The sequence below is a fragment of the Odontesthes bonariensis genome, chromosome 24 (genome assembly GCF_027942865.1).
Source record: "Odontesthes bonariensis isolate fOdoBon6 chromosome 24, fOdoBon6.hap1, whole genome shotgun sequence".
Lineage (NCBI taxonomy): Eukaryota > Metazoa > Chordata > Actinopteri > Atheriniformes > Atherinopsidae > Odontesthes > Odontesthes bonariensis.
This window is the reverse complement of record NC_134529.1, coordinates 26,896,832-26,924,780: the sequence shown is the minus strand read 5'-3', so window position 1 is coordinate 26,924,780 and position 27,949 is coordinate 26,896,832. Positions and strand designations below refer to the sequence as shown.

The 27,949-nt window shown below is 40.4% G+C and overlaps 1 protein-coding gene across 1 annotated transcript in view; it reads right to left on the bottom strand.

Moving 5' to 3' along the window:
- Positions 1–9,288: 9,288 nt before the first annotated feature.
- Positions 9,289–27,949, bottom strand: part of LOC142374965 (gamma-aminobutyric acid receptor subunit rho-2-like) — a 28,855-nt gene continuing 10,194 nt past the window's right edge. Inside the window, exons 2-9 of the mRNA XM_075458848.1 lie at positions 24,932–25,038; positions 19,892–19,959; positions 17,231–17,454; positions 17,072–17,154; positions 14,799–14,939; positions 12,372–12,524; positions 10,380–10,588; positions 9,289–10,290 (exon numbers count right to left, since the gene is read on the bottom strand). Of these exons, the coding sequence (XP_075314963.1) occupies positions 9,976–10,290; positions 10,380–10,588; positions 12,372–12,524; positions 14,799–14,939; positions 17,072–17,154; positions 17,231–17,454; positions 19,892–19,959; positions 24,932–25,038 (1,300 nt within the window). The 3' untranslated portion in view covers positions 9,289–9,975. The remainder of the gene's footprint in view (positions 10,291–10,379; positions 10,589–12,371; positions 12,525–14,798; positions 14,940–17,071; positions 17,155–17,230; positions 17,455–19,891; positions 19,960–24,931; positions 25,039–27,949) is intronic.

The window sequence follows — 27,949 nt, the reverse complement described above, 5'->3', positions numbered from 1 at the left end:
ACTCCATCAATCTTCTCTCTGATAGAAACAATTTTATTAATAAAGAAGCTCATGAAATCATCACTGCTGAGAGTTAAAGGAATAACTGGCTCAGCAGAGCTCGGACTCTTAGTCAGACTGGCTACAGTGCTGAAAAGAAACCTGGGATTATTCTTATTCTCTTCTATCAATGATGAATAATAAGCAGTTCTAGCTTTACGAAGGGCTTTCTTATACGTTATTAAACTATCTTTCCAGACTAATTGAAACTCTTCTAAATTAGAGGAACGCCACTGTCTCTCCAGCTTTCTTGCAGTCTGCTTTAAAGCACGCAGCTGTGAATTATACCAAGGAGCCAACCTCTTCTGACTGATTACCTTCCTTTTCAGAGGGGCAACATTGTCCAGTGTTGTACGCATTGAAACTATAGTGCTGTCAACAAGAGAGTCAAGTGCTGCTGGAGTAAAGTTTAGGTAGTCGTCCTCTGTCATATCTGCACATGGCAGTGAAGAAAAGGATGATGGAATTAATTCTTTAAATCTGGTTACAGCATCCTCTGATAAACACCTTCTATATGTAAATTTCTTCTCAGAAACTGTATAGTCAAGTAATGTAAACTCAAAGGTTATCAGAAAATGGTCAGATAAGACAGAGTTATGAGGGAACACTGTTCACTGTTCACTCTCAATGCCATAAGTCAGAACAAGATCAAGGGTGTGATTAAGGCAGTGAGTCGGTCCGTGAACACTCTGAGAAAATCCAATAGAGTCTAATACAGAATTAAAGTTCATATTCAGGCTGTCATTTTCAACATCTACATGAATATTAAAGTCACCCACTACAATGACTTTATCTGTACTCAGCACTAACTGGGATAAAAACTCTGAGAATTCAGACAGAAACTCAGAATAAGGGCCAGGTGGACGATACACAACAACAAACACAAGAGGTTTCTGTGATTTCCACTTTGCGTGGGAAAAACTGAGAATCAGAGATTCAAAAGAGCTCAAACTAATCTTGGGTCTGGGACTGATGAGTAACCCTGATCTGAAGATAGCTGCCACTCCTCCTCCTCTGCCTGTGGTTCGAGGAATGTGAACATTTAAACAGTCAGAGGGAGTTGCTTCATTAATGCTAACATGATCCTCCTGCTGCAGCCAGGTTTCTGTAAGACAAAATATATCAATATGATGATCACAAATCAACTCATTCACTAACAGAGACTTCGAAAGGAGAGATCTGATATTCAGCAAACCACATTTAATAGTTTGATGTTTTTGTTCAGTTAAAGTTTTTGTTTTAATAATTTCTTTTTGCACAAGAGGATTTGCTCCTTTTGTGTTAATCGATTGGGTGGGTAGCAGCAGGTGGGAAGCTGCAGAGAAGTGTGTAAGACTACAACTCTGCATCCTGCTCTGAGCCCTGGGTTGTCATGTTTTAGGGTGGCAAATAAATTCGTCCATATTTCTAGAAATGAGAGCTGCTCCTTCCAAAGTGGGATGGATGCCGTCTCTCCTCATCAGACCAGGTTTTCTCCAGAAAGATTGCCAATTATCTATGTAGCCCACGTTGTTTGCTGGACACCATCTAGACAGCCAGCGATTGTAGGACGACATGCGGCTAAACATGTCATCACTGGTCAGATTTGGCAGGGGTCCAGAGAAAACTACGGAGTCCGACATTGTTTTGGCAAAATTACACACCGATGCAACATTAATTTTAGTGACCTCCGATTGGCGTAACCGGGTGTCATTAATGCGACGTGAATAACTATTTTACCGTATTTACGTTTATCCTTAGCCAGCAGTTTTAAATAGGATTCTATGTCGCCCGCTCTGGCCCCTGGAATGCATTTGACTATGGCCGCTGGTGTCTCTAATGCCACGTTTCTGACTATAGAGCTGCCAATTACCAGGGTTTTTTCCTCAGCGGGTGTGTCGCTGAGTGGGGAAAATCTGTTTGAAGCGTGGACAGGTCGATGGTGAACAACGGGCTTGACTTTAGAGCTATGCCTCTTCCTGACAGTCACCCAGCCACGTTGTAATCCTGGCTGCTCAGGTTCTGCTAGGGGGAGGCTAATTGAGCTAGCTACGCTAGGTGGCTCCACACTGGCAAAAGGGACCTGGCTCGCTATCGGTTGATTTTCAACAGTGCAGAGCCGAGCTTCCAATTCAGATAACCTGAATTGGAAGCTTGTATTCTGAAAAGCCCAACAAAAAACAATATGAGAGTGAAGTGAACGTAATACAAACAAGTTTTATTTAAATTGAGGGGAAACACAACTGTACAAAAAAAAAACAAGTTTTAGAGGTCTTCAAACTAGGGTTGGGCGATGTCTTCTTAATTGGCAGAAGACGATGTTTACAGTGAAACATCGTGATGGACGATGATATCGTCGTCGGCGGGGGGGGGGGGGGGGGGGGGGGTTACGACTTGTGATCAAATACTAATAATAAAATTATGATAAAATAATAATAATAATAAAAAGGTAGTATATAAGCTATATGGTGATGATTCTAAACAGACTTCCCAGGCTTTAGCTGTAAGGGGGAAAAAAACATCCTTCCATTGCGTTTGAATGGCCCGTGCCAGAATGTCACTATCCGGCTGTTCAGTTGCTCCGCTCGTTAACACAAACAGCTGATCGCATGGCCGCAACTCAGTGCATTTAAGCATTTGGAAACTTTCCCAAACTATGGAAAGTAACCGGAAAAAGTAACCAGAGCAGGTTTCCTTTGATGGGAAAAATCGCTAGAAAGTATCTCTGCTTATGCGCTACCAGCACGCCTTCGGAAAGAGTTTTCAGCACCGCGGGCAGTGTGGTCACGCCAGTCCGCAGCTTATTAAAGCCAGACGAGGTCAATACGTTGGTTTTTTTGGCCAGAAACATTGACATGTAAATATGTTGGAATAGGCTGCACCCGTGTCCGCCCTCTTAACCTTTTAAGTTATTACAGTTTAGCGCGTTTCGGTACAGGTAAGTCATGCTTTATGTTTGTTTGTTTTATTATTTTTCTTGCGCTTATATTTTTATTATTCTTTCCTTTTGGTGTTCTGCTGTGATATCATGCGCCTATAGTGAAGTGCATGACGAATTATTTTAAAGCTTTTGCAGTAAAAAAAAAAAAAAAAAAAAAGGTAAATGCCATAGCCATTGTGTTTCGGTTTAAAAAAAAAAGTGGGCGTGGCATCACGATGGTTACCATCCATCGTGATGGTGGGTCATAAATGACGATGGACGATGATGTCGTCCATCGTCACAACCCTACTTCAAACAGTGCAAGAAAACGCACTATAAATATATCTAGCCAAGACTTTTGAAGGTTGAACCTTGTAAACAAAAGTGTTGGCTGCATAAAAGTAAAAAGTGCCGTCAGAAATGTTTTTTTGTTTTCACACAAACTAAAAAGGTTTTTGTAACTCCAGGCAGTGTCCCTGTTAGTTGAATACTAATTAGATGGGTGTGTAACACCCCTGATTCCCCCCACCCCCCTGTCACTCTCCATGTGATAATTGTCTGTCACTGGCAGGACATTGCTGCCTTCCCCCACATGCTGGCTGAATGGGGCGTGTTCTCACCTGTGAATAGCCACTCAATCACCTGGTACTTTACATGTGAATAGCGATAGGTGTGGCCGAGGAAGCTGCTGCAGTCTGAGAGTACAGAAAATCCAAAGATTTCTGTTCACTCTCTTTAAAAAGGGCCAGCTATATAATTTATTTTTAAAATATATATATTTGAAAACTAGAAGTTTCAAGGTTTTTAATGGTGTCACTTATATGTTTGAATGACAAAAACTCACAGAGTTACAGATGTGTTTTTGGAGATGTGTCAAAAATGCCCACCGATCTGATAGATGAAAAATCTTCCTCACACACCAGAGTAAAGGCTCTAGCATGGTTGCTGCGTCCGCTCGCGCGAGCGGTGTTGATGACGTCACGAGTTCGTGCCCGCCATAGGACCCTATATAGTGGCGCAAGTCGTTGCGCCAGTCGTTGCAATTTTCTCCGTCACAGAGGTGGCGCAGCTACGTGAAGGTTACCTCTACAACCACGAAAGTGGAGAAGAAAACAATGCCGCTGTCAAGAGCAGGAATACTGTAATTAATGATACTGCAGCAGTTTTCGAATCATTTTAATTTTTTAATTCAGTTAATAGAGGTGAAGGTTTGAAGCCCCCGGCATCAACAGAGTCTCTGCCCTCTTCTTTGCCTTCACGTATCTGTCCCGTAGCTTCCTCCACACATTCTTACAGAACTCTCCCTCTTTCCCCAAAGTTCTGCCCATCTCTGTGCACCAGTTTTGGGAGTTTACGTACTCCCTGTGCTGTTTCACTGCAGTTTCGTACAGGTGCCTGTATAAATGCACCTCCTCACTGAGCCTGGTCTCACAACAGTCCATCCGGTTCGTTGTGCTCGGCGCCGCCAAGTAACAAAAATCGACTGGTGCACGACAACGCGCTGCGCCGTCTTTTCAAGGGAAGCGCCATGCCTGATACGTCATTTTGACGTCACGGTGCGACACCGCCGTGACAGACGCGGCAACCATGCTACCGCCTTAAGTCATGGAGTTCCTCAGGGTTCTGTGCTTGGACCCATTCTTTTCACTTTATACATGCTTCCATTAGGTAACATTATTAGACAGCATGGCATAAATTTCCATTGCTATGCTGATGATACTCAGCTGTACTTATCTATAAAACCAGATGAACCCAATAGGTTGGTCAGACTACAAGCATGTCTTAAAGACATAAAGACCTGGATGACTCAGAACTGTCTGCTTCTAAATTCAGACAAAACTGAAGTCGTTATCTTTGGACCTGAGCGCTTCAGGGAGAAACTAGCTGGCTATATAGTTACTCTAGATGGTATTTCCTTGGCTTCTAGTTCTACAGTGAGGAACCTTGGAGTTATTTTTGACCAGACCTTATCATTTGACTCGCATATAAAACAGGTTTCTACTGCCTTCTTTCATCTTCGTAATATTGTTAAAATCAGGAACATCCTGTCTCAGAATGATGCAGAAAAACTAATTCATGCATTTGTTACTTCAGGATTGGACTACTGTAATTCTTTATTATTGGGCTGTCCCACATATTCTCTGAAAAGCCTTCAGTTGATCCAAAATGCTGCAGCCAGAGTTCTGATGAGAACTAACAGCAAATATCATATTTCTCCAGTTTTAGCTTCTCTTCATTGGCTCCCTGTTAAATTCAGAATAGAATTTAAGATTCTTCTCCTCACATATAAAGCTCTTAATGACCAAGCTCCATCATATCTTAAAGATCTCATTATAAGATATTTTCCTAACAGAGCACTTTGCTCTCAGACTGCAGGTTTACTTGAGGTTCCCAGAGTTTCTAAAAGTAGAATGGGAGGCAGAGCCTTCAGTTATCAGGCCCCTCTATTGTGGAATAAGCTGCCAGTAAATGTCCGGGAAGCAGACACCCTTTCCACTTTTAAGACCAGGCTTAAAACTTTCCTTTTTGATAAAGCTTATAGTTAGGGATGGCTCAGGTGATCCTGAAACATCCCATAGTTAAGCTGCTATAGGCCCAGACTGCTGGGGGGCCTCATCTGTCACACCTTTCCTCACTTTCCTCACTTTTTCCCCTGTTTAATTTCTCAAATGATATTATGTACGTGTGACATTATTGTGGTCATTAACTCCTGTTTCCTTGTTCCAACAGGTATCCTTTGAATGGTGTTACAGTGGTTTGTTGTCCCCCCCTTTCTGTCTTCTCAAACCCCAGCTGGTGGAGGCGGATGGCCACCCTTCCTGGTTCTGGTTCTGCCAGAGGTTTCTTCCTGTTCAAAGGGAGTCATTTCTCTCCACAGTCGCCTCAGGCACGCTCAGGACGGGAGATTGGACTGAAGACAAGTTTCGGTGCAATCTGTTGGTTTCCTTAGCTAGGAAATTGTTTTTGAATTGGCTCTATATGAATGAATTGGATTATTTTGAAAATAATTATGATTACAATGAATTGAATTCCAATTGGCTTGAATTGGACTTTATTATTTAAGTGCCTTTAGATGACATTTGTTGTATTTTGCGCTATATAAATAAAAATTAATTGAATTGAATTAAAAGGCTGAGTACATATGAGTAAACTGCTGTGGTGGAAACATCAGCTGCTGTGTTTGATAAATGAATCTCCTGTAGAAAAACAACGTCTGCCCATAGATCCTGCTACATATACATATACAGTCGATTGGAAATTTTTTAACTCATCTCCCTAAACCCAGCTCCACGCACATTCCATGAAATAAATCTTAATGTGGACATGCTCAAAATGTGTATGCATCTCGTGTCTTTGTGTGCGTGAGCATGTGGATGTGTGTCAGCTACCTGTATGTTGACAGTTTTTGTGTGTGTGAGTGTTCATACGTTAAGTGTGTGTATGTTTGGGTAGAGTGTGGGCGTGTGCTGGCGTGCATGCAGTTTGAGTGTGTGCTGCTGTGTGTACGCGCACTGTCGGTGGTGTAGACGTGTTGTAGACGGTGCTGCGTGTGCTGTGCAAATCTCTATGTGTGCCGTGCATGTTAACATAATATAATGTACTAAGACCTTTATTTCCTGTCGAAAATTCAATTTCAACTGTTCAAATTCCTTAAAAGCAATTTTATGGAATTTGAGCAATTTGTAAAAATAAGAAAAATTATATATATTTTGTAGCGTTCCTGCATCTATGTTCAGTTATGAATGTGTTAATGTTGAGAATGTTCTGTAGTTCATGTCTGTGTGGGTTATTCTGAATGCATTTCGGGCTGAGGTGGGCGTGTGACTGAGTCTGTCAGCCTCTTCTGGCCCTCCATTTTTCTCCATTTTTCTCTTCTTTTTGCAGCCTTAGATTTTAAAAGGTTTAGCTGGACCCATTTCCAAGACCTCCCCAAATAAGCCCTTTTTGAATCTCCCTGGCACTCTGAGCTCTTTTGGTCACCATATTACACAAATTAGCTGCGGCTCCAGCTGAGACCCCTGTTGCTTCTTCTGATGAAGCCTCACTGCTGTCCTTCCCTGGACACGGATTTTCAAAACTTCGGTGCAGTGCTTAGATACTCAGTCTTCTGTTTTTTGCTTCTTCAAAGTTTCATTCCACCACTTATTTCTGAAATACCACAAAATCCCTGTTGCTTCTGCAACACGTTATAATTTTAGGGTGACAGAATGCTGTTTTGTCAGATGTTGCCCGTGTCCCACCATTACACACAAGGTGACCTTTAGCAGCGCTGAAAGCAACGGAAGCACTGGATGCAAAGAGAAACGATCCTGTTAAGAGACCTGCAAAGTCTGTGTAAACCATGTTATAACATTCAGCTTTATAAGTCAAGGACATGTTATTGTCTTTCATATACACGGTTTAGTATGTGTATATAATATTAATACGTGTATATTTTCCAGAATGTAACATTCCACCTGATAGCCTCTGAGGGTTTAGATAAGGGTTGCTGATAAGGGTCCTTGCAGTGGACTTTTTGTGTTTTTTGAGCCTTTACTAAAAAAATACAAATAAAAAACCCAAATCTTCACTATGTGGGTCACGATTAATTCAAACCAGATGCCCTTCCCTACTGTTCAAATCTCTCCACATTCCCCAGGGGTGGTAGTTTTGCACACCATGGATTTCTAAAACTATTTATTTTATGTTTCCTTTTTTTGTCTTTTCAGAAAAATGTGCATTTAATGTATCCCAGACAAAGCAGAGGTGTCCTTTCAGGACAATTAGTCCTTCAGGCTCTGCCAGCAGTGATAAACCAAAGCCAGACATAGAGAAGCATGAGTCAGTTTGTTACCTTAAAGCTGCAGCTGCATTCATACATGATACAGATGAGAGTGGAAATTACTTTTTTCATTTGCATTTTAGTTGTATCACCAGTATTCGTAAAAATGTGGATTAAAGATGGATATGCACCATACAGTAACATGTCTAATTCTTTATGCCTATAAACCATGCATGCAGAAGTTGCATCTTAGGCACTAGAACACAAAGTTGAGGAACATGACAGCAGTATGGCAATCCTCATATTATGTGTTGACATGTTTGAAATCTCATCAATGAAAATAAGGAAAGATTAAAAAGTGTGAAAGGAAGCCTTAGTTTATCAAATGAACTATAAAAGCAGTATATTCTAAAAAATATCTGAAAATAAAAGTTGGAGCGATGAATCTGTAGACCCAAACATGCTTGTATTTCTTTTTTTGTTCATTCCAAAAATCCAAAAACAAAATAGAAAATGTCTGGGGGGGTTCAAATTGGTGATGTATTATGTAACTAAATGCATTTAGTTAAGTTCTGTTCTTCCCTTCTTTCTCTTCTATCATTCCACCACTTATTACTAACAACAAGCAATGTGTAGAATATCAAAATAGTTGTAGATTATAACCAAATATGCCCCTCTCTTTTCTTTTCCAACCATATATCCTTAGCTTGGCAACTTCTTTTTAATTGCCATCTTATGATTTGGATTCATTTGGATTTGGATTCTTTTGATTTAATTGACTTGTGATTGGATTACAATGAATTGGATTATATTTGGCTTGAATTGGAATGTATCTTTCAAGTGCCTTGAGATGACACTTGTAGCAATATAGATCAAACTGTAAATTGAACTGAAAAATAGGGGAAACTATTGGGATCACAAAAAAATGCAAATACTACAAAAGGCCATCATTTGAGTCAGTGTGATTTGTCTGTTCTGGCCTGCTGGTGAGAAATGGTGACGCAAAGTGGTAGACTGTGTGGAAGAGGAACAACTGAAGATTTACAGTACATGGCTCCTTCTAAGGTGAGAAAACAGAAATTGTTAATGTAATGTGATTCTACAATAAAAAAAATGGTAAATGGACTGTACTCGGTGTAATGTCCAAGGTTTGGGTTTTTCAGCTTGTTGACAGAAGATTCTCTGTTGCCTCTCCAATGAATTGCCACCACATTTCCACATTTTTTGGCAAATAAATAAGGTCAGATATTGCGCTCACTGACAGCTCGAGGCCTGATTTTGCAGGCGAGACTATAAATGGGGACATCATAAGGTTGCTGTACAGTCTTGCATCTAGCTATGCTTACCACAGCTCCCATACTGACTAAAAACAGTGGGATACTCACATGTAAAAAAAAAAAAAACCTGCTAACTAGCTGAACACCACAGATTATGAAAATAAAATGGCAATTTATTCAAAGATACTTTTTTCATGGAAGACATTTTGACATGCCATGGAGAGATGAACACAAGAGGAACCGATTTTATTATACTCATGTCTTAATTCCATTAAGTACCACATTAAACTATAAAAGTGAGCCAATATGAATAAATGAAAATAAACTGAAATATTATGAAAAGACGAATTTACTCCGTTATCTGTGACAAACAAAAATGTTTGCTATGAAGATAGCTATAACCAAGAGTCCAGACATTAAGCTTTAAGCACATCTTATTCACCATGACTTTAACACTTTATGTAAACTCAATAACTGAGCTAAGCTGCTCCAAGCTTGTCATCCAGTTGTGGCTCCGCAACTCTGGAGGATGTGATTCATTGATTTGGTACTACTTCAGAATTTAACACAAAAACACAGCATGATGCAAAAAACAAGTGGTCAGCAACACAAAGCTTTAGAACACCATGCTATCGGATTGGCAATCACCTCTGTTGATAGTAGAATTTCCAAAGTAATACCACCGCTAACATAGGGTGTGATAGCGAGCTCTTTAATTAATATTAGTCTGTTTGTATTTCTGTACAGCTGACATCAGAATGAGTGCGCAACAAGCCCAAAGAGGATGTGGAAGTATGAGTGATAAAATTATAGGTACGGTTGGGTTTTTTTTTTCCATATTTGGAGGAGAACCTCTCTAAATCCTATATGTAATCCATCCAGCAGTGACATGGGAGAAGCCTTCTGTATTCATCAACCACGTTGTGAAACTCCAACGCAGCATGCAGAATGGAGACCGCTTTTTAAAACTCAAAGAAATAAGGCAAAAATGCACACACTCAGCAGTACACACACCAGTAGATCAGGTTAAAAAGGATGTAAGCCCCTGGGAATATCATGCGAGAATAAGTGTCAATTGCGTGTGTATTTTGGATGATCCGGAAGCCACGAATGCCTTTCTTCTTGGTCCCCGTGGACTCGTTGTCCAGTGCAAGATGTACCACCATCCGTTCTTGTTTGTCTGATGCATCCTCAGCTGCCATGGGGGCCCTGGTATACCCTGCCAGGCTGTTTGCATCTGCCTCACTGTACGATCCATCCATCATCATGGTCTTGGTGTGAGGCATGCCACAAGTGCAGGAAAGTGTTTGGGACTGGGCGAAAGAGAGGAAAGAAGTCAAGACTGAGTAAAGAGCTCCTATAAGCATTTTTAGTTGGAAGTGATTTGTGATTCCCAACATACCTGTTGTCTCGCTTTTTCCCTGAGCTTGCGGTCTTTCCCATCTCTTACTGTTGTCAGGTAATTGACAGCTGCATATTCAAGCACAGAGAGGAAGACGAAGACAAAACTGACCCAGAGGTAAATGTCCACAGCTTTGATATACGACACCCTGGGCATAGAGGCGTTGACTCCAGTGATGATGGTGGACATAGTGAGCACTGTGGTTATTCCTGAAGCAAAGGGAACACACAGTACAATCTTGTGTTTGCACAGCAAAAATGTAGCTAGGTGTAAACTAACGTAAAATCATTTCTAAAATACTGTAATAATTTCATGCATAAAAAAGCACATTTTAAAAGGCAAGTGGTCCCACTTATGGAGTGCTGTTTAACCTTAGCTAGGCTCTACAAAGCACTTTACAAAGTGTTCCTCATTCACCTTTTCACCACATACTCATGCAGTGCTTCTGGTGCTTTATGTGCAGAGTGCCTTTCCATCACACTTCTGATTGTATGGGTGGAACACATGGTTCAGTGTATTGCCCAAAATAACTCAGACATGTGGAAGGGCTGGGGATCAAACAACAAACCTTCTGTTGCTGGATGATGTCACGCCATGGGACTTGTGTTTTTAGTTATCATGTTTTAGGTTTTACGTCATTTTGGTTTTTAGTCTATGTCATGTGTTTTGCCATTGTTTCTCCCCTCACTTCCCTCACTCAGTTAATTAGTTCATTCCCCTCACCTGTCCAGTTTCACAAGCTGCACCTTGTCACCAATCACTCACTCCCTATTTAGTTTCCAGTCTCCCCTCTCAGTGTGTTGGATCTTTGCCTTCGTTTTGTGCCTTACTTACATGACCTGCATGCCTTGTTTCCATTGTTACCTGTTATTCCCATGATCTTCATCCACTTCACTAAGCTAAGTATTTGTTTATTTATTTATGCCATGCCAAGTTCTTTGTTTATTTGGTCACAGTTTGGTTTTTGAATCCGGCTTAGCGCCTTTCGTTTGAACGTTGTTTTGTTTTTTGTATAATAAATCCAGTTTTCCTTTCATAAGTCCGCATCCGTGTCCTACCTTCACCATCCCCTCACCTAAACCTGACAGATGATCACTCTGATCTACAGGCAGAAATGATCAGATAATCATGTAGATCATTTCATTTATCGGTACGTTTCGATGAAACATACTTTAACTTAATTCACAGTTTCCATGTCCACTCGTGCATAAGGTCCATTTGACATAAACTGTGTCACCAGCATTCCACAAGGGTCTGCCAGTTACATCTGCCATGGACCTTTTGCTGTCCAAATATTTGGAACCATGAAGACTAAGGGTCTAGGGGTCATATGTGCCGGCTGCACATATGCTATAATCAGTTGCCATCCAGAGAAAAAAAATAACAACAAAAACCATCATCGCTAAAGAGGATGTGAAGAAGAGAAACATCCTAGACTCTGGAGACACTGTGCAAAAAAATGACTGTCGACATGTTCATGTAAGCCACATGGGAAGCTTTGGGACAGCTGACCCAATAGACAGTTTCAATAGAATATATACGCGACTCTGCAGATGCGGACAAGGAAATCATGTACCAGGCCTTGTGCTGCTAATTTCCCATTCTATCATGTACTCATATCCACTGGACTCAGATCTGGAGGCGAAAATACACTAAATGAATTGTTATGCTCATGATACCTCTTTAAAATCACCTATCAAATGAGACCAAATTTTCTCATCTGTGGTAATCGCCCAGGGTCAGCAACAATATTCGCACAGTCCTCATGAAGCACTTGGCCACCCACACCTTGGCTCGAACCTACTGATCTCATCTCATGCCGAAAAAATCATAAACAAGCAGATTTCCCAAATTTTGAACTTTCTCTTTGACATGTTAGTTCCTTTGATGTTATCTTGTGCTTTCTGACTTATACTTTCTGTCCACTGTGATGTACTTAAGAAATTGTACATGTAATTTGAACAGACAGAATAATCATGATCATTTTCCTACCTAATGAGACTCTTGCAGGGACAGCCCTGCGGTCAATCCAGAAGGACACCCAGGACAGCATGACCATTAAAGTGGCAGGGAAGTATGTCTGCAGCAGGAAAAAGAAGATGTGACGTCGCAGAGTGAAGTTGATGAACAGACGGTTGTACCAGCCTGTAGACAGGAAAAGTAAAACACAGTGAATGTTTGCTGATTGTTACATGAGTCGATGTAAAACAGATATATAATGTGTTAAAATACCAGGATGAACAAAGAGCTGAGACGAACAACTATTGGATAGTAGAAGTTGGAAAAGCAAAGTTATGCAATATATTTTCTTTTCCAAGTGCATTCGATAACAGAATCTGTAACAGCATAGCAAAGCAATATAGAACACAGGCAAATGATAGCGCAGGGAGAAAATATGAATTATACTGAAACTGTCTCTCTCTGAGGTAGAGCTTTACTCTGCATACAGAGCTGACCCAACAAGCTAAATTAAACTTTACTGATATAATTCAGTTAAAACTACCTTTATTTGTTACAATTTAGCTTCGTCTATTGTGATATAACTATATGTTCTATAAGGTCTGCTGAATAGATAAATGTGACAGCAACCTTTGTACAAGCATTCCTTGGGGGTATTTTGGACTGATTTGAGTGACTTTTAAACTTTAGCGACTGTAAAAGTAATGCAAGGTAACAGTTCTGTTTGTTTTGCAAATTTCATCCTAAACATCAGTAAATGGAACAGCAAGTGTTTATCACAAATGGTTCCCAAATTCCCATTTACAATAAAAAATAATCAAATTCATTTGTTGTTATGTAAACAAAGACACAATGCCAATTCTCAGAACTCGGCACATATTTGTTTTCCAAGACCACTTTACTCTAAAAAAAGGTTCGGTTTCAAGCTGTTTGGAGATTTAATAAAGACAGAGTCCAAACAAAACATTATAATGCATCTGCAATCTGCTACTGGAGAAGCCTGCTAGTAAAAGCTAACTATCCATCCATTTTCTATACCATCAGTCAGGTCGCGGGGGGGCTGGAGTCGTGGGGGGGCTATCTCAGCGGTCATTGGGTGAGGGGCAGGGTACACTCTGGACAGGTCACCAGTCTATCACAGGGCCACCCAAAGACAACAACCACACACACACACTCCTAGGGACCAATTAACCTAACAGGCATGTTTTTATGACAGTGGGAGGAAGCTGGAGTACCTGGAGAGAACCCACACATACACGGGGATAAGATGCAAACTCCACACAGGAAGGCCCACAGAAAGGGAGTTGAACCTGGAACCTTCCAGCTGTGAAACGATGGTACTAACCACTGCACCACCGTACAGCCCCAAAAGTTAACTAGTGCTTTTCAAAACCTGTTTAAGAAATGTTAAGCATTCAATAGGGTTCTGTGACTGGGCTTAGTTGAGATTTTACTAAGTCAATACGATTTACTTCTGACTCTGTAATATCTGGACAGTGCCACTAGATTGCCACTAGAGAGTGTTTTCCAACTATAGAAGGGAATCGCACTCCTTAGCCTCCCTGGGAAAGTCTGCCACGGTGCCAGAAAGAAGAGTGTCAAACCTCTGACTCAAGTGGAGCAAAGGGGTTTTCATCAAGATCATGAAACCCTGGACCAGCTCTTTACCATTGTAAGTATACTGGTAGGTGCTCGTGAAGTTCCCCAACTTCATCGTTATGCGTTTTGTGGACTCGTCTGAGGCCACAGTCCTCAGTCTGAAAAGGGTGGATTACACCTAAAGTGCGAATAGTAAAGCGCTAACGGGCAGATTGTGGCAGTGTCTGCAGGGATGGGGACGCTGTGATGGTCTGTCATGGTGAGCTGAGCAAAAAGGCGAAACTGTTGATTTACCAGTTACTCGACATTCCAACCACTGGCCACAAGCTGTGGGTAGAACGAATAGAAGTGCCTTAATTTAACTTTGTCTAAAGGGTATCTGAGGTCAACCTTAGGGATAGGAAAAGGATCAGGGAGAGGCTGTGAGTAGAGTTGCTACTCCTCTGCATCATGAAAGAGCCAACTGAGGTGGTTTTGGCATCTGGTCAGGATGCCATCTGGACGATTCCCAGGGCAGCTGTTTTAGACATATGCCACCAGAGGAGGGCCACAGGGCATACTCATTACTCAATGGAGACATTATAACACTCAGCTAGTCTGGGCATGTCTCTGTGTCCCTCTGGATGAGTGGAGAGGGGGGATCTGTGGATCTCTGCATAGACTGTGCCCCCCACTGATCCCAGATAAGTGGCAGAAAATGGATGGATTGACAGACAGATGGAAGTAGATTAAATGCCTCCACACTGATTATCACTTACTTACCTTGGGTAAGTAATGCAATTGCCCTGTGTAATTTATGAGCTATCCAGTCATACATAAATCAATTTACAAGTGCAGTGTGACTTTGTTTTGTTCATCAACCTGTGCTGCTGTAGAATGCCAGTCTGGAGGTAGTATGAAACTTCTGAATGAGGAACTGAGACAAAGAAATCCTGTCATCTGTGCTCAGGGACTCATCACCACTTTTCCAATACAGCATCAAGTCCTCATCGGTGTAAGCATCTGGGGGACAGAAAGCAGAATGAGTACAGAAGTGAACTGGTTTGTAGCTGCAGCTGGGTCTGGGATTGAACGATTAAACAAATTCTAAAATAAAAGTCAGCATTATTCAACCAATCGCAAATGAAAGCAAACTAAAGTAACGCCAGCTAGAAAAAAATGAACACAAATTTGAGCATGTGATCTCAAACCATAAAGCAGGGGTGTCAAACTGGTCCATGAAAGGGCCGCGTGGGTGCAGGTTTTTGTTACAACCCTGCAATAGCACAGCTGACTTGTTTCCCCCAATCAACTGAACTGGTAAGACCTTCAGTGCAGACAGTTCAGTTGATTGAATGAAACAAGTCAGCTGTGCTGTTGCAGGGTTAGAACAAAAACCTGCACCCACACGGCCCCTTCATGGACCAGTTTGACACCCCTGCCATAAAGGGACATCAGATATTGCATGTGCTGTCATAGGCACCCAGTCTAATTTTTATTTTTTATTATTTTTTAGGGCTTTTATTCCTTTAATGGACAGGACAGATCAAGAGAGACAGGAAGCGGGGGGCAGAGAGAGGGGGAAAGACATGCAGCAAAGGGCCGTCCGATGCGGGACTCGAACCGGGGTCAGCTGCATCGAGGACTGTAGCCTATACATGGGGCGTCTCACCCCTCCCAGTCTAATTTTAACATAAATATGCTCAATACAGTGGGCTCATTCATTAAATGCTTTTCCAAAGTTAATATCAATAAAGGGGCTGTACGGTGGTGTGGTGGTTCACACTGTCGCCTCACAACAAATCGACTCCTGATTTGAATCCTGATTGGGGCCTTTCTGTGTGGATTTTTCATGCTCTCCCTGTGTAAGAGTAAGTTCTCTCCGGGTACTCTGGCCTGTTAGGTTATTTGATTATTTTGTCATTTTAATTAACCCTAGGAGTGAGTGTGAGCACATGGTTGATGGTCTCGTTTGTCTCTGGGTTGGCCCTGTCATGGAGTGGCGACTTGTACAGGATATACCCTGCCTGTTGTCCAATGGCAGCTGAGATAGGCTCCAGCCCTCTCTGACTGGACTAAGCACATATATGGATGGATGGACATAAGTAAAGCTTAAAGTTTGAAGAATAGTTTAGGTTCCAATATCCTTAAAAGAGATAAATCTCTGCAGAAGTGGACACGGCTATTGGGCAACAGCAAGTAAAAGTCGTTCTACTTGTTATTCAGATTTAAAGCCTACCAGAAATAGAATAAATTGTGTATCTGTAGATGCTAGAAGGCAGTTAAAACGATCTTTGTAGTTTGATCTATGAAAGGTATATTAACAGCCAAGGATACTTGAGTTAATGGGAATGATAAGCGAATGAAAACTGTTTCCATTAGAGGGAATATACTCATGGTAAACATGACATGTAAAGACAGAAACACTGAAAATTAGAAAACAGTGAATAAAAGCAAGAGCACTTGTCACGCCCACGTCACTTTTCCCATGTTTTGTGTTTTATCATGTTTTAGGTCTTGGTTTTTGAGTTCATGTTTAGTTAGGTTTTGCCATTGTTTTTCACTCACTCAGTTCGTTAGCTTCACTCACTTCACCTGTGTTTTCCCCATCAGCTCCACTCCTTCACTAATCACTCCCAGTCCTCTATTTAGTTTCCAGGTTTGTCAGATCCTTACCCATGTTACCTACCTTCCTACCCGTGTTATCCGTCATATCCCTCATGCCATGCCACGCCACGCCACGTTGTCTCGCTAAAAATAAGCTAAGTATTTATCCATGCCTTGTCAAGAGTTTTTTTTTTTTTTGTATTAAGTATTTATTCCTCAGTTTAGGTTTTTGTCATCCGGCTCTGCCGCGCTTTTGTTTGAACTTTGTTTTTTTTGTGTGAAATAAACCCTGTTTTCTTTTTGAAAGTAAGCATCCGTGTCCTACCTACCCACCTCACCCTGACAGCACTTAATTATCATGAAGTGTACTTAAGCATGAAGTGTACTTAAGCAAAATTGTAAAACATGTTAGAACTACATTTATCAGCTTAATTGCGATAAATAAGAGAATGCTGTCCTGTGTGTCAGGGTGGTGTATGTTCAAGCAATTATTAGAGGCACACTTTTTCAAATGTTTCCCCAGAATATTAAGGTAAAGGAACACTTACAGCTCTCCAGCTCCAGGGTGCATGTCTGTGAGTCCAGAGGGAAACGACTGAAATCCATGTTGCAAGCAGCAGTAACTGTAACCCTATGAAGATGAAAGGAGAGTCAACTTCACCAGCTCTTCTTGGGCCTGCCAAGTTTCAATAGTTGTCAGTCCTTACCTCAGGCTGTACAGAACATGACCATCTGGGAAGACTCTCAGCATAATGTTGTCAGTAGTGGTATCGTGGATGAAGGACCTCTTGGAGTGGACAAAAAACACATCAGGCACCCAGATTTTTTTCACCAGGCGCCCATCGAAGGTCATGCTCTTGTTGGTGGCGCTTGGGAAGGCCAACCTCTCATCTTTCCAGTAGTGCCTCAAATACAGAGTCATGGTGAAGTCCTAAGGGAGCAGGGGGAGGGGAAACAGAAACAGCCACTGGATTAAGTGTCACTATGGGACACTACTTGCTTGCCTCCTCTGGTTTATTGAATTCCTCTAGGATTACAGCCTTGTGACACGTGGCAGCTGGATTATTTGGATTGTTTACGAATAAATGTACAAAGTCAACAGAAGTGTTGAACATATGTTAACCAAATGAAACCACAGTTTCCACTGGTCCTAATATACCCAGAATACCCCTGCCTTGTTGCCTCATTTCTCTCTGTTGCTATGCATGCAGGAATAGTCCTGCTTCAGCCCTGCTGCCATGCACCATGGATCATCCTTCATCCTATTCTCATCATGGCATTACATAAGACTAGATAACTTTGGAATAATGGCTGCGGCAACACATTGTGCTCTTGAAACAAAACATAAAAGTACCTTTACTGTTGTATAAGAGGAATCCATGTACATTTCTAAAGCCCTCAAATGAGTAATAACTATAACAGGCTTACTAATTAAACTTAATTTCAAATGTAGATTTAAAGTGTGTATCTTCAAGTGTTATATTTCATGGTATTTAATACAATCTCATTGGTAAATTAATCATAACTGAAATCTACACAGTTTAAACTTTTGAAAGAATAAATAGCACTGTCAGGATCTTACTAATTCGATTCATAAGGTCACTGTGCTCGATTCTCAGACACAGTTGGTCTGGCTTGACATGTAGTTGCTTTACTGTCTTGGTTCAATGTGTCCTGTGAGCCTAACCTTTATTCCTGTAAGTTTACATGTTTACAGTCCTAAAAAGTCTATAGTGTTAGCTCCATCTGAAAAGCTGTGGTAGAACACCAGCTGTTGTCCATAAGCTATAGCATGCTCGTACCTTGAATAGAGACAACTGGACTTCTCTTTTTGGTTTTTGAAAACGCTTAACTTTTCATTTAAAAAGTCTTTTTCAGTTCTAATGAGTTGGTAGGGAGTTTCAGGCTTTTAAGCCGTGGCTGAGACATCAGGGGAGTTGTTAAGGTCATGCTATAGCAGCTGGTCATGTAACTTTGAACCAAAATGGTTCTATTGGCTTTAGTGGTACAATCCAATAAACCGCTGTAAATCTTCAATGGATGTTCAACAGCAAATGGATGTTCAACTGCTCTCATAATGGTAAGATTTGACATCTCACATATGCAAATTAAAAGTTGTCAGTTGTGATACTTTACTTTGAAATGGAGAAAATAATGAAGATTGTCCAGTGCAGCTGTAGTCTGTTCTTTTAAGCACTGCTTCTTTGCTATTTATCTGTTTTGACACCTGACCTTGAGCTGATTTGAAGTCAATCTGCATTTGATCAACACAGAGCTTTATCTAAGAAGACTACATGTTGTTCATTTTTTTGTATGACTGCATGTTTGTAGATCTACATTAAAATATATATACACATTTGTGGGGGCTGAGAGTGACGCAGGCATATGACAAATATAGGGCCAAACTATTTCTATTTCTCTACATGTTTCCAGACTTTGGCAGGCTCAAACATAGTTTTATGAAAATTAAGTTATGTTTCAATAACTGAATAACTAAGCCATCCGGGGGGAATATGATACAGTCAACCTATCAAAACAGTGGGCTGCAGTCATCTGACTTGATTTTGATTGGGATCATTACCATAGCAAGAATCAAACAAACAAAACTTCTAGTGTGTACCCCTAAGTACATAAATAAAGTGTCTAATTTCATATCCACATTCTGTCATATCAATATTACCTATGTAAATTATTCATTGTCACTGTAAGCACTGTATCACATTGAAGACACTATCTAAATGTTTATGAAAAAAATCCTTTACAGGAACAGAGATTTCTGTTTTAAACTGTTCAGGCTCATATTGTATTCAGTGTGTCCTGTCACGGCCCCCTGCTTCTCCACGGGGCCTTTGAGATGCAACGGCAGTGCAGTCAATGCTTGGACTTGATTGTCCTGGCAGTTTAAATGGCTGCATATGGGAAGTTGTGATAAAAAGTGAGTTTCACAGTGTTACTCATAAGCCCAGTCTCATGCTGTTAATGAAGTATGTCCCTGCACTGGCTCATTCTGCTCATTCGCTGTGCTGTTTGAGGGAACACTTCTCCACCATGTATTGAAGCAGTATTCACTGTTAACTACTTCCAACATGGCACTACTCGTATCATTGCATTAATAAGGATAGCATGCTACTGCTTCTTACATAAATGTTTCTTTCAGTTGTTGTTGGTTGATATTAAGTTTGACTGACTGAACAATCCATGTTATTCTTGATTTTCATTTGCCAGCTGAAATAATGAATTTTTTTCAATACCTGCTGAAGATTTTTGTGTTTTTAAAAGACCTTGGAGAGGTTGTTTTTTTTAGCAGTTTACTTAATCACTTTATGTTGTTTTCATTTTGTGGCACTTATCACATACAAGCCACTTACCATGTCCACCTCTGATATGCTGTCCAAACTCTCCACCTGAACATCCACACCAACAGGGACAGCAGGACCTGCAGATAAACAACAGTCACAATGACTGAATGTCTGAACATATTTATTCCAACACTGGGTACAAGAACTCTAAATTGCAGTAGTAATACCTGCTATTACAGTACATGCAGAATAAGTTAGTATTTTGTTGTGTTCACTTCCGGTTGCAGAGCCTTTCTTCTTGCATTGCACACATCTAATGCCGGTTTGAGCTTGTTTTTACAGATTTTTATGCATTCTAAATTCTGTGGTCTCTTCACCAGTGTGAAGATTTGAGATCATACAATAACACAATTTCCACATTCTGTTTTATATTGATTCTTGAGAACCGTGAAATGTTCACCTGCTTACTGTACATGTGTGTATACAGTCCATCTAAAATAAAATCATTCCATTTTTTTTCTCTTAGCAGCAGGCCGTTTGTGTGACACACTCTGACATGGGGATGGTGTTGATTTCTGCTAAGACGTTTTATTAATGTTTGTAATGCAGCCGATGATGTTGGTGTCATCAACAAACTTCATCATGTTATGGTTTGCATTCAACACCACCAGCTCCTATTCTCAACTGTCAGGAGAGGTTGCTTCTGGTCATCAAAGCCTCATTTTCAGTTTCTACTCTAACTGTAACATATTCTATAGTACAAATGTGAGCTAGAGTCACATTGGGTTGTACCAAAGAGTGAGAAATATCATGGCGGTGATGGAATATGTTCATCGGATAAATGTTTGTCCAATATTCACTCTGTTTTAGCTTTATTTTTGGTCCTTACAAACTCTCTCTTTGGTGATGAATTTTCCACTTGGTTCACATTTGGTTTTTGTCAGTATTGTTTGCTATTGACAAATAACTGTTGACAAGCTTTGTGTGAGATTTTTCTCTGAAAACAGCTGCCAATCATAATCAAAAGGACCCTTTGAGCCCTTCAACAGTTAACCAAAACAGTATAGCTCACCTATAAGCTAAGGGGAATATTGAGAGTTGTCATTTCTTCCAAACTCTTATTTAACTTTATAACATCTTAATCTTAATGTAATATAGTTCTCATGATAAAATCATCATTGCGACTTTTTTTCACAGAAGAATTGCTGTTCCCCAATGGAAGTGTGCACGCCCAAACAGGAAGAGAACTCCACAATGAAGCTTGCTGAGCAGTCATCTGTCAATAGGAAGGTTGGTTGGTTCAGTTCACAAACACATGGGGCCTGGATAGTGTAGTGGTAAGATTGCCACCTTTCATTCAGGTGACCCTGGTTCAAATCCCCTGCATCCAGTAGGGGTCCCCATACTGACTAAGACCCCCTTACCCCTCCCTGCCTACCTGTAAATCGCTTTGGATTAAAGCGTCTGCCAAATGCATAAACATAAATTCTCTGGAACACATATCAAAGTGTCCTTGAGCAAGACACGGTGCCTCTGATGTGTCCATTGTTGTGCTAAAGCAATGGATAGCCTACAACTCTATAGAGAGAGATACTCATTGCACGGCTCGCGAGCCTCATGCGGCTCCTCACGCTTTAATTGGCGGCTCGCACTCGCATAGTAGCTTATAACAATACGGTAACAATAACAATACATTTTTTCAAATAACATACAGCGAGTACTGCACAGTATTAGGTATTTTTATTAAGTTTGTGTTTTTGTAGCATTAAGTATTTTTATTATGTATTAATTAAGGCTTAATGGTGTTTCCTAAAGGGGGGACTGTTAAACCTGGCAACGCAGTCCGCTTAAACAACCTCACACTTGACCGCTAGCTCCTTTAGCCAGCGCGAGATGCAGGCGCAATGGATCAGTTTTTAATTATAAAATGGTGAAAACCAGCACAAAAACCATGCTGATCTTGAATGTCTCACTATGATTACAACAACAAACTACAAATACAACATGAAGAAAGGCAAGGACATGCATGTCATCCCAGTATTAAGGCAAATGTGGTCTTAATTGAAAATGTATTGGCTGTGTTGTTTCTTTTTTGTGGGATGTTTTATATGTAGAAATGCATATTTGCAAAAGGGGACTTTAGTATGTTGTCGTAAAAGTGGCTCTGCCCTTGATTTTGCTCTGCCCATGTGGCTCTTGTGAAAAAAATAGTATCACTGCTATAGACTAAGAAGTGTTGTAAAGAATGGGTGAATGGGGCTTGTAGTGTGAAAAACGCTTTTAGTGGTCGACTAGACTACTACAACTAGACAATGAAAGTGCTGCATCTACCATTTCAAAGATTCAGTGGTATGACCTGCATCCCTGTTATGAAGTCATCCTCTCAAACACACACTCCTAAATCAGCAGGATAGGCTATCCTGCTAAGCCATGACAAATAATAATCAGATGAGATGTCTTTTTAATCACATTTTTCTTGATTTGTGTTGCTTAGCTGATTGTGAGGATTATATTTAAGAGCTGTTTGGGATTTTCTATTCCAGTAGCCTTATCATCAACAGAAAACAAGTTCACATACCCTTCTGTCACTTGTTTGTAAACGTCCCATTGGTTGCTGTTGAATTGTTAATCTGCAGAGCAGTTAGGGTGCCAGCCTTACATAACTGCTAGCAAAACAAAGCTGGTACCTGGAAGAGGGTATATTAACTACTGCCCAGTTCAAGCTGTTAGCAGTGTCCTTCCTACTCTTACTCTCGCCATATGCCACGTTTCACATGCTGGACTCATTAAACCCTGAGATTCTGCTGAAATGCCCTGTCACTGGACATAACATCAGGCACCTGCTGAGAAAATAACAGAAGTGCCTCTGCTGCAGGGTCAGATATGTTTTTCCTCATGCTTCAACTCTTTCAACAACTGATCTGCACAGCAAGGATACGGCAGCACTGAAAAAAGGATTTCGAGAGGAATATAGCTGTGTTGCCCCTAGATTATAGGGGGAAAGGCCTGCTGTCCCTGCCTCAGCACACTGAAGATGTAAAAGCACTTTTTGTGTTGAGATGGGACAGTCCTGCATGTAAAAATGTCATGTGTGTAGGTTTTCAATAATATTTCCGCACATCCTGCATCATCAAACTATTGACAAAATTCTTAACATTTGTAAGGTCTCTGTTTAAAACATTGCAAAAAAGTATTCACCCCTTTGACATTTTCCCTTTTTGTTGCATGACAACGTTTAATTTAGATGGATATTTGGGGGGTATCAAATTTGCTCATAAGGGACCTGGGTTTTTATTTTTTGTTTTGTCTTAACTTGAAGTTTTAGATATGAGATAAATACCTTACCTGTCTGGGGCCTTTCTATGTGGAGTTTGCATGTTATCCCTGTAAATATGTGGGTTCTCTCCGGGCAGTCCAGTCCAATTATTCATCAGAAGCTTTAGAGACAGTCAAATATCTCTGATTACAGCTGCCCATTGTAAGGAGCCTTATTTGCTTATTCCTTCAATTAGACTCAGTTTTCACAGATGAATTGTCCTCATATAAAGAGAAAACACCCATCCATCCCGTACTCCACTGTTCATGTATTAGCAACTGTAAGTCCCCTGTTGGATTAGACAGCTAGGACTATGCATTACAACCACTAAGTGAAGAGGGAAATCCCAATGATTATAGATTTAGTGAATGTTTCTTTAGAGTTTCACTCTTCTATCTCTTCAACACAAATATGACTAATCCATGACAGGTCTGTTAGATATTTTAGATACATTTAAAACCCAAGACAGACATGGTGGAGGGGTTCTATAAAAAGATGTTCCTCGGAAATGACAAGTTAATGTGATGACAAATATTACATCCAAATAACTAACTACTTCTTTTCAGTTGTTTGATTTGCCCAGTCACTATGGGGTATCGCCTAAGAAAGCTGAGCAGGTACTTTAATAAGATGATAGAAACATTATTAATATCAATTCATTAATAATACATTAATAGGCAGAAGAATTTGAATAAAAAATGGGCACTTTTTCTCTTCAACATCTTTGTTCTTTGAAATATTAGTTCACAACAAAGCTGTTTTTTTGTGCTTTGTACAGTCAGACTTTGATGACTTGGGAATCTCGTCCACTCTTACAAAAGGGGTTCCTCTGAATATTGTTAAATCAACCCACAGAAAGTGGTTGTGTAAGTGGCTTTCATTAGTAACAGTTGCTGCTTTTGACGCTACGAGGAGCCAACAGCTGCTAAACACTCACCCTTCTTCCTCAGCCAAATGATCACAGGAAGTCTCACTAGCTGCAGCAGGGTGCTTAGACAAGTCAGCTTCTGATGATGTTTCGTGTAAGAGGATAACATTTTTCCTCTTGTTCTTTTTCCACAAGATCCAACAAACAAGAGCCCAGTTAAAAAGGCTTCCTCGTAGGATTCATGCATCCATCTATGGCTGCAACCATAGTCCCTGGGAAGCATGAAATTTGCTGTGGGACATTCAATTTAGTACAAGACTCTTTAGTTTAAAAATAGGCTTCTTATTTTTAATTACCACCTAAAGTCCTCCTCCTGATGTTCCTGACATTTATGATGTAAAGCAATGACCCACAATAATTTTAAGTTGACCTTTTCTTCTATCAACAGAGAGCTGAACTGTACATTTAAGAAAGTTCAGCCTCAGACAGGCCTGGCAGCAAAGTAATCGGATTTACAGCAGTGACTCTGAAGCGGTTAAACGAGTCGCAGAGTTTTTACTCCAGGTAATGCAGTGGGACATCCGCTCAGCTCGATCAACAGTCTAATCAAACAAGGTGGAAAAATTGATAGCTTCTTCAAACTTTTTCCTTTACCTTTGACTTATTAGCTCTACATATCATCAGTTTCTCTCCTCATTAGGATTTTGCAGTCAAGCAGAAAAAATGACCTTGCTTTAGCTTTTTTAGTTTGCACAAAAGGTGAATTTGTGATGAAGTGCCAATGATAGCAGATTGCTAAACTGGTACATCTCTAAGCTCCCTTGAGTATGTGACATAACACAAGAATACACTTCTTTAAACGATTAACGTGTTCTTTCATTATCCTGAAAATGACTGCTGATTGTTGGCAGCTCATAGACCTTACCTCCAAATGCAGGCCTCATGGTGAAGTCCTGTTCATCAATGCGCAAGAGGTGGCTGGTCTTCAGCTTCCGGGATTTGGTGCCATCCGGAAGTTTCTTTGACAGAGGACTGACAACAGAGAAGGGAGAGTTCTAAAACACTGAATCACCATCATTTGAGTCTCTTTTTTTAGAAGACAATAGAAAAGCACCCATATGAACACCGAAACAGTTTTTTAGCATAGACGGTTCAGTGGTTAGCGTGGGTTGGCGGATCGATTCCCACTCTCGCCACAGTTTCCTCATGAAACTGACAGCTGGAGGGGTGTCAGTCCACCTGCTTGCCCAGGTGCCCTTGTGCCTGGCACAAGGTGCCGAGGTGACCATGTATATCACTGGGTGCTGGGCTGCTCCAGTGTATATGGCATCTGTCTCCATGAGTGTGTGACCATGTGCATGTGTGTGTCCAACAGTGTGTGCATGTGCGTGTGTGTGTCCAACAGTGTGTGCATGTGCGTGTGTGTGTCCAACAGTGTGTGCATGTGCATGTGTGTGTCCAACAGTGTGTGCATGTGCGTGTGTGTGTCCAACAGTGTGTGCATATGCGTGTGTGTGTCCAACAGTGTGTGTCTGTGCGTGTGTGTGTCCAACAGTGTGTGCATGTGCATGTGTGTGTCCAACAGTGTGTGCATGTGTGTGTCCAACCTGGATGGGTTTAAGGCAGAAGAGAAATTTTGCATACGCATGACAATAAATCTGATCTTAATCTTTTGCATACTCTAATTATTCCTTACGACTGACGGTCTGTCAAAGTTTTTATTTTGACATTGACTGCTTTTTCACAATTTCCAAAATCATTATAAATATTAAAGAAACCAATTCAATTCAGTTTTATTTACATGGCACCAAATACAACAAGGCACTTAAATAGTATAGTATAGTATAGTCCAATTCAAGCCAATTGGAATTCAATTCATTGTAATCATAATTATTTTCAAAATAATCCAATTCATTCATATAGAGCCAATTCAAAAACAATTTCCTAGCTAAGGAAACCAACAGATTGCACCAAAACTTGATTATTGATCTCCAGGTATGAGGGACAACCTTGTGTTCTCAGGGAATAGTAGAAATGTTGGTGATATTGTTTCATATTTGTTTGTTTTTCTTTTCTTTCACTGTATTTTCACTTACTACTTACTTAGTACTTTCACTGCCCATTTTTAAAACTCGTCTTAAAACCCATTTTTATTCCCTGGCTTTCAACCCAGCATGAGACTCTGTTTCTGTTATTGATTTATTGTTTTTATTGTTTTAATATTGTTGTTGTTTATTATTGTTTTTGCATTATTCTTGTGTTTTATGCTTTATATTTTGAGTTGAGTTGAGTTGAGTAAGTACACTATATTAATGTTCAAATGCATGGCACATAGAGATTTGTACAAAGACAGCACGCTTCCACACACCAGCACACCTCCACACTCAACACAAACACACACACTTAATGCACAGACATTCACAGACAGTAAGTTACTTGTTTTCAATGATTCCTATCAAACCATTCTCTACTGTGTTTAAGTCACTATATTCATACATCTCCAAATTTCTTTGGATAAACAAACCACCACGTTCATTTAAAAACTCTACAGAAGACCAAAGACAGCAGTGGATTAGATTGACCTCATATCTAACCTACTGAACCCTGGCTGGATGTAGAGCAAGCACTATGCGATAATCTGGAAATCTCTGACCTGCCATTTATTAGCTCAAGTTTCAAACATCCTAAAAGTTTTAAAAACATTAACATCAGCACTCTCTGACAGCCTGGTTGGAATGTCTTATAATAACCAAGTCTTCACTTATCCCATGTAAGCTTACACCTATCTGGAACAACCCTGACATCCTGCAAAACAAAAAAATGCCAAACTTCAATCTATGGAACAACAAAGAATTAAAACATTATGAACATATAATCCAAAGTAGAAACTTAATATCACAATATGGGATCAGCAGCAACACATTTTAGAGTATCAACAACTCAAGTCCATAATAAGTAAGAAATATTTCCTCAACCAACTACACCTACAGCTTCCAATTTGGGGAGCCAACAGAGGACAGGTGGCAGTCAGTCAGTCAGTCAGTCAGTCTAACAGATGTGCAATAATCTCTGTGGGTGCAACAATCTTCCTTTAATAATTTTAATCTTACTTTATACACATATTATTATTCATTATTCATTATTATCATCATTATTACTATTATTACTATTTTCATTACTATAACTAGTATACTACTACTATAACATTATTATTATTATTATATTATCATTATTATCTTTATACGGGTGCTGGTGTTGGGTCTTTTCTACTTTTGTGTCCTTTGTGCATTTCTGTACATAACAGTTCCCTCAGGGAACCTCCAAAAGGGATTAATAAATCTATCTATCTATCTATCTATCTATCTATCTATCTATCTATCTATCTATCTATCTATCTATCTATCTATCTGTCTGTCTGTCTGTCTGTCTGTCTGTCTGTCTGTCTGTCTGTCTGTCTGTCTGTCTGTCTGTCTATCTATCTATCAATTCTAATTAAACCTTCTGGTTGCAAATATGTTGAAACACTTTCAGAATGTCTAAAAATTCAAATTCATAATTTACACAATGTAAGATTATTCACAGAACACATTATACAGGACAAAGGATGTCCAGGATGGTCCTACTACACATCCCCATCCCCTTCACACACCTGCACACAGGATTTTGTGAGGGGTGTGGTGGATGAAGCTATCTAGGTGGCCCCCTTTGCTGCTCTTCTGTTTTACTTACAACATCACCATTACTACATATCACACACTGACACCACACACATGCACACTAGGCTTTGGGGGGTGGGCATGGTGAGTATTATCTGGTGGGCAAGAATGTCCAGAAGGCCGCTCTCCCTGTGCCTACCCCTCATTTTTAATGCTCACTTTTCTAGAAGAGCTCCAATGTTTACCAGCAGTGTGAGATTCTGACACATCCCAGGTGTTGGGAGGGG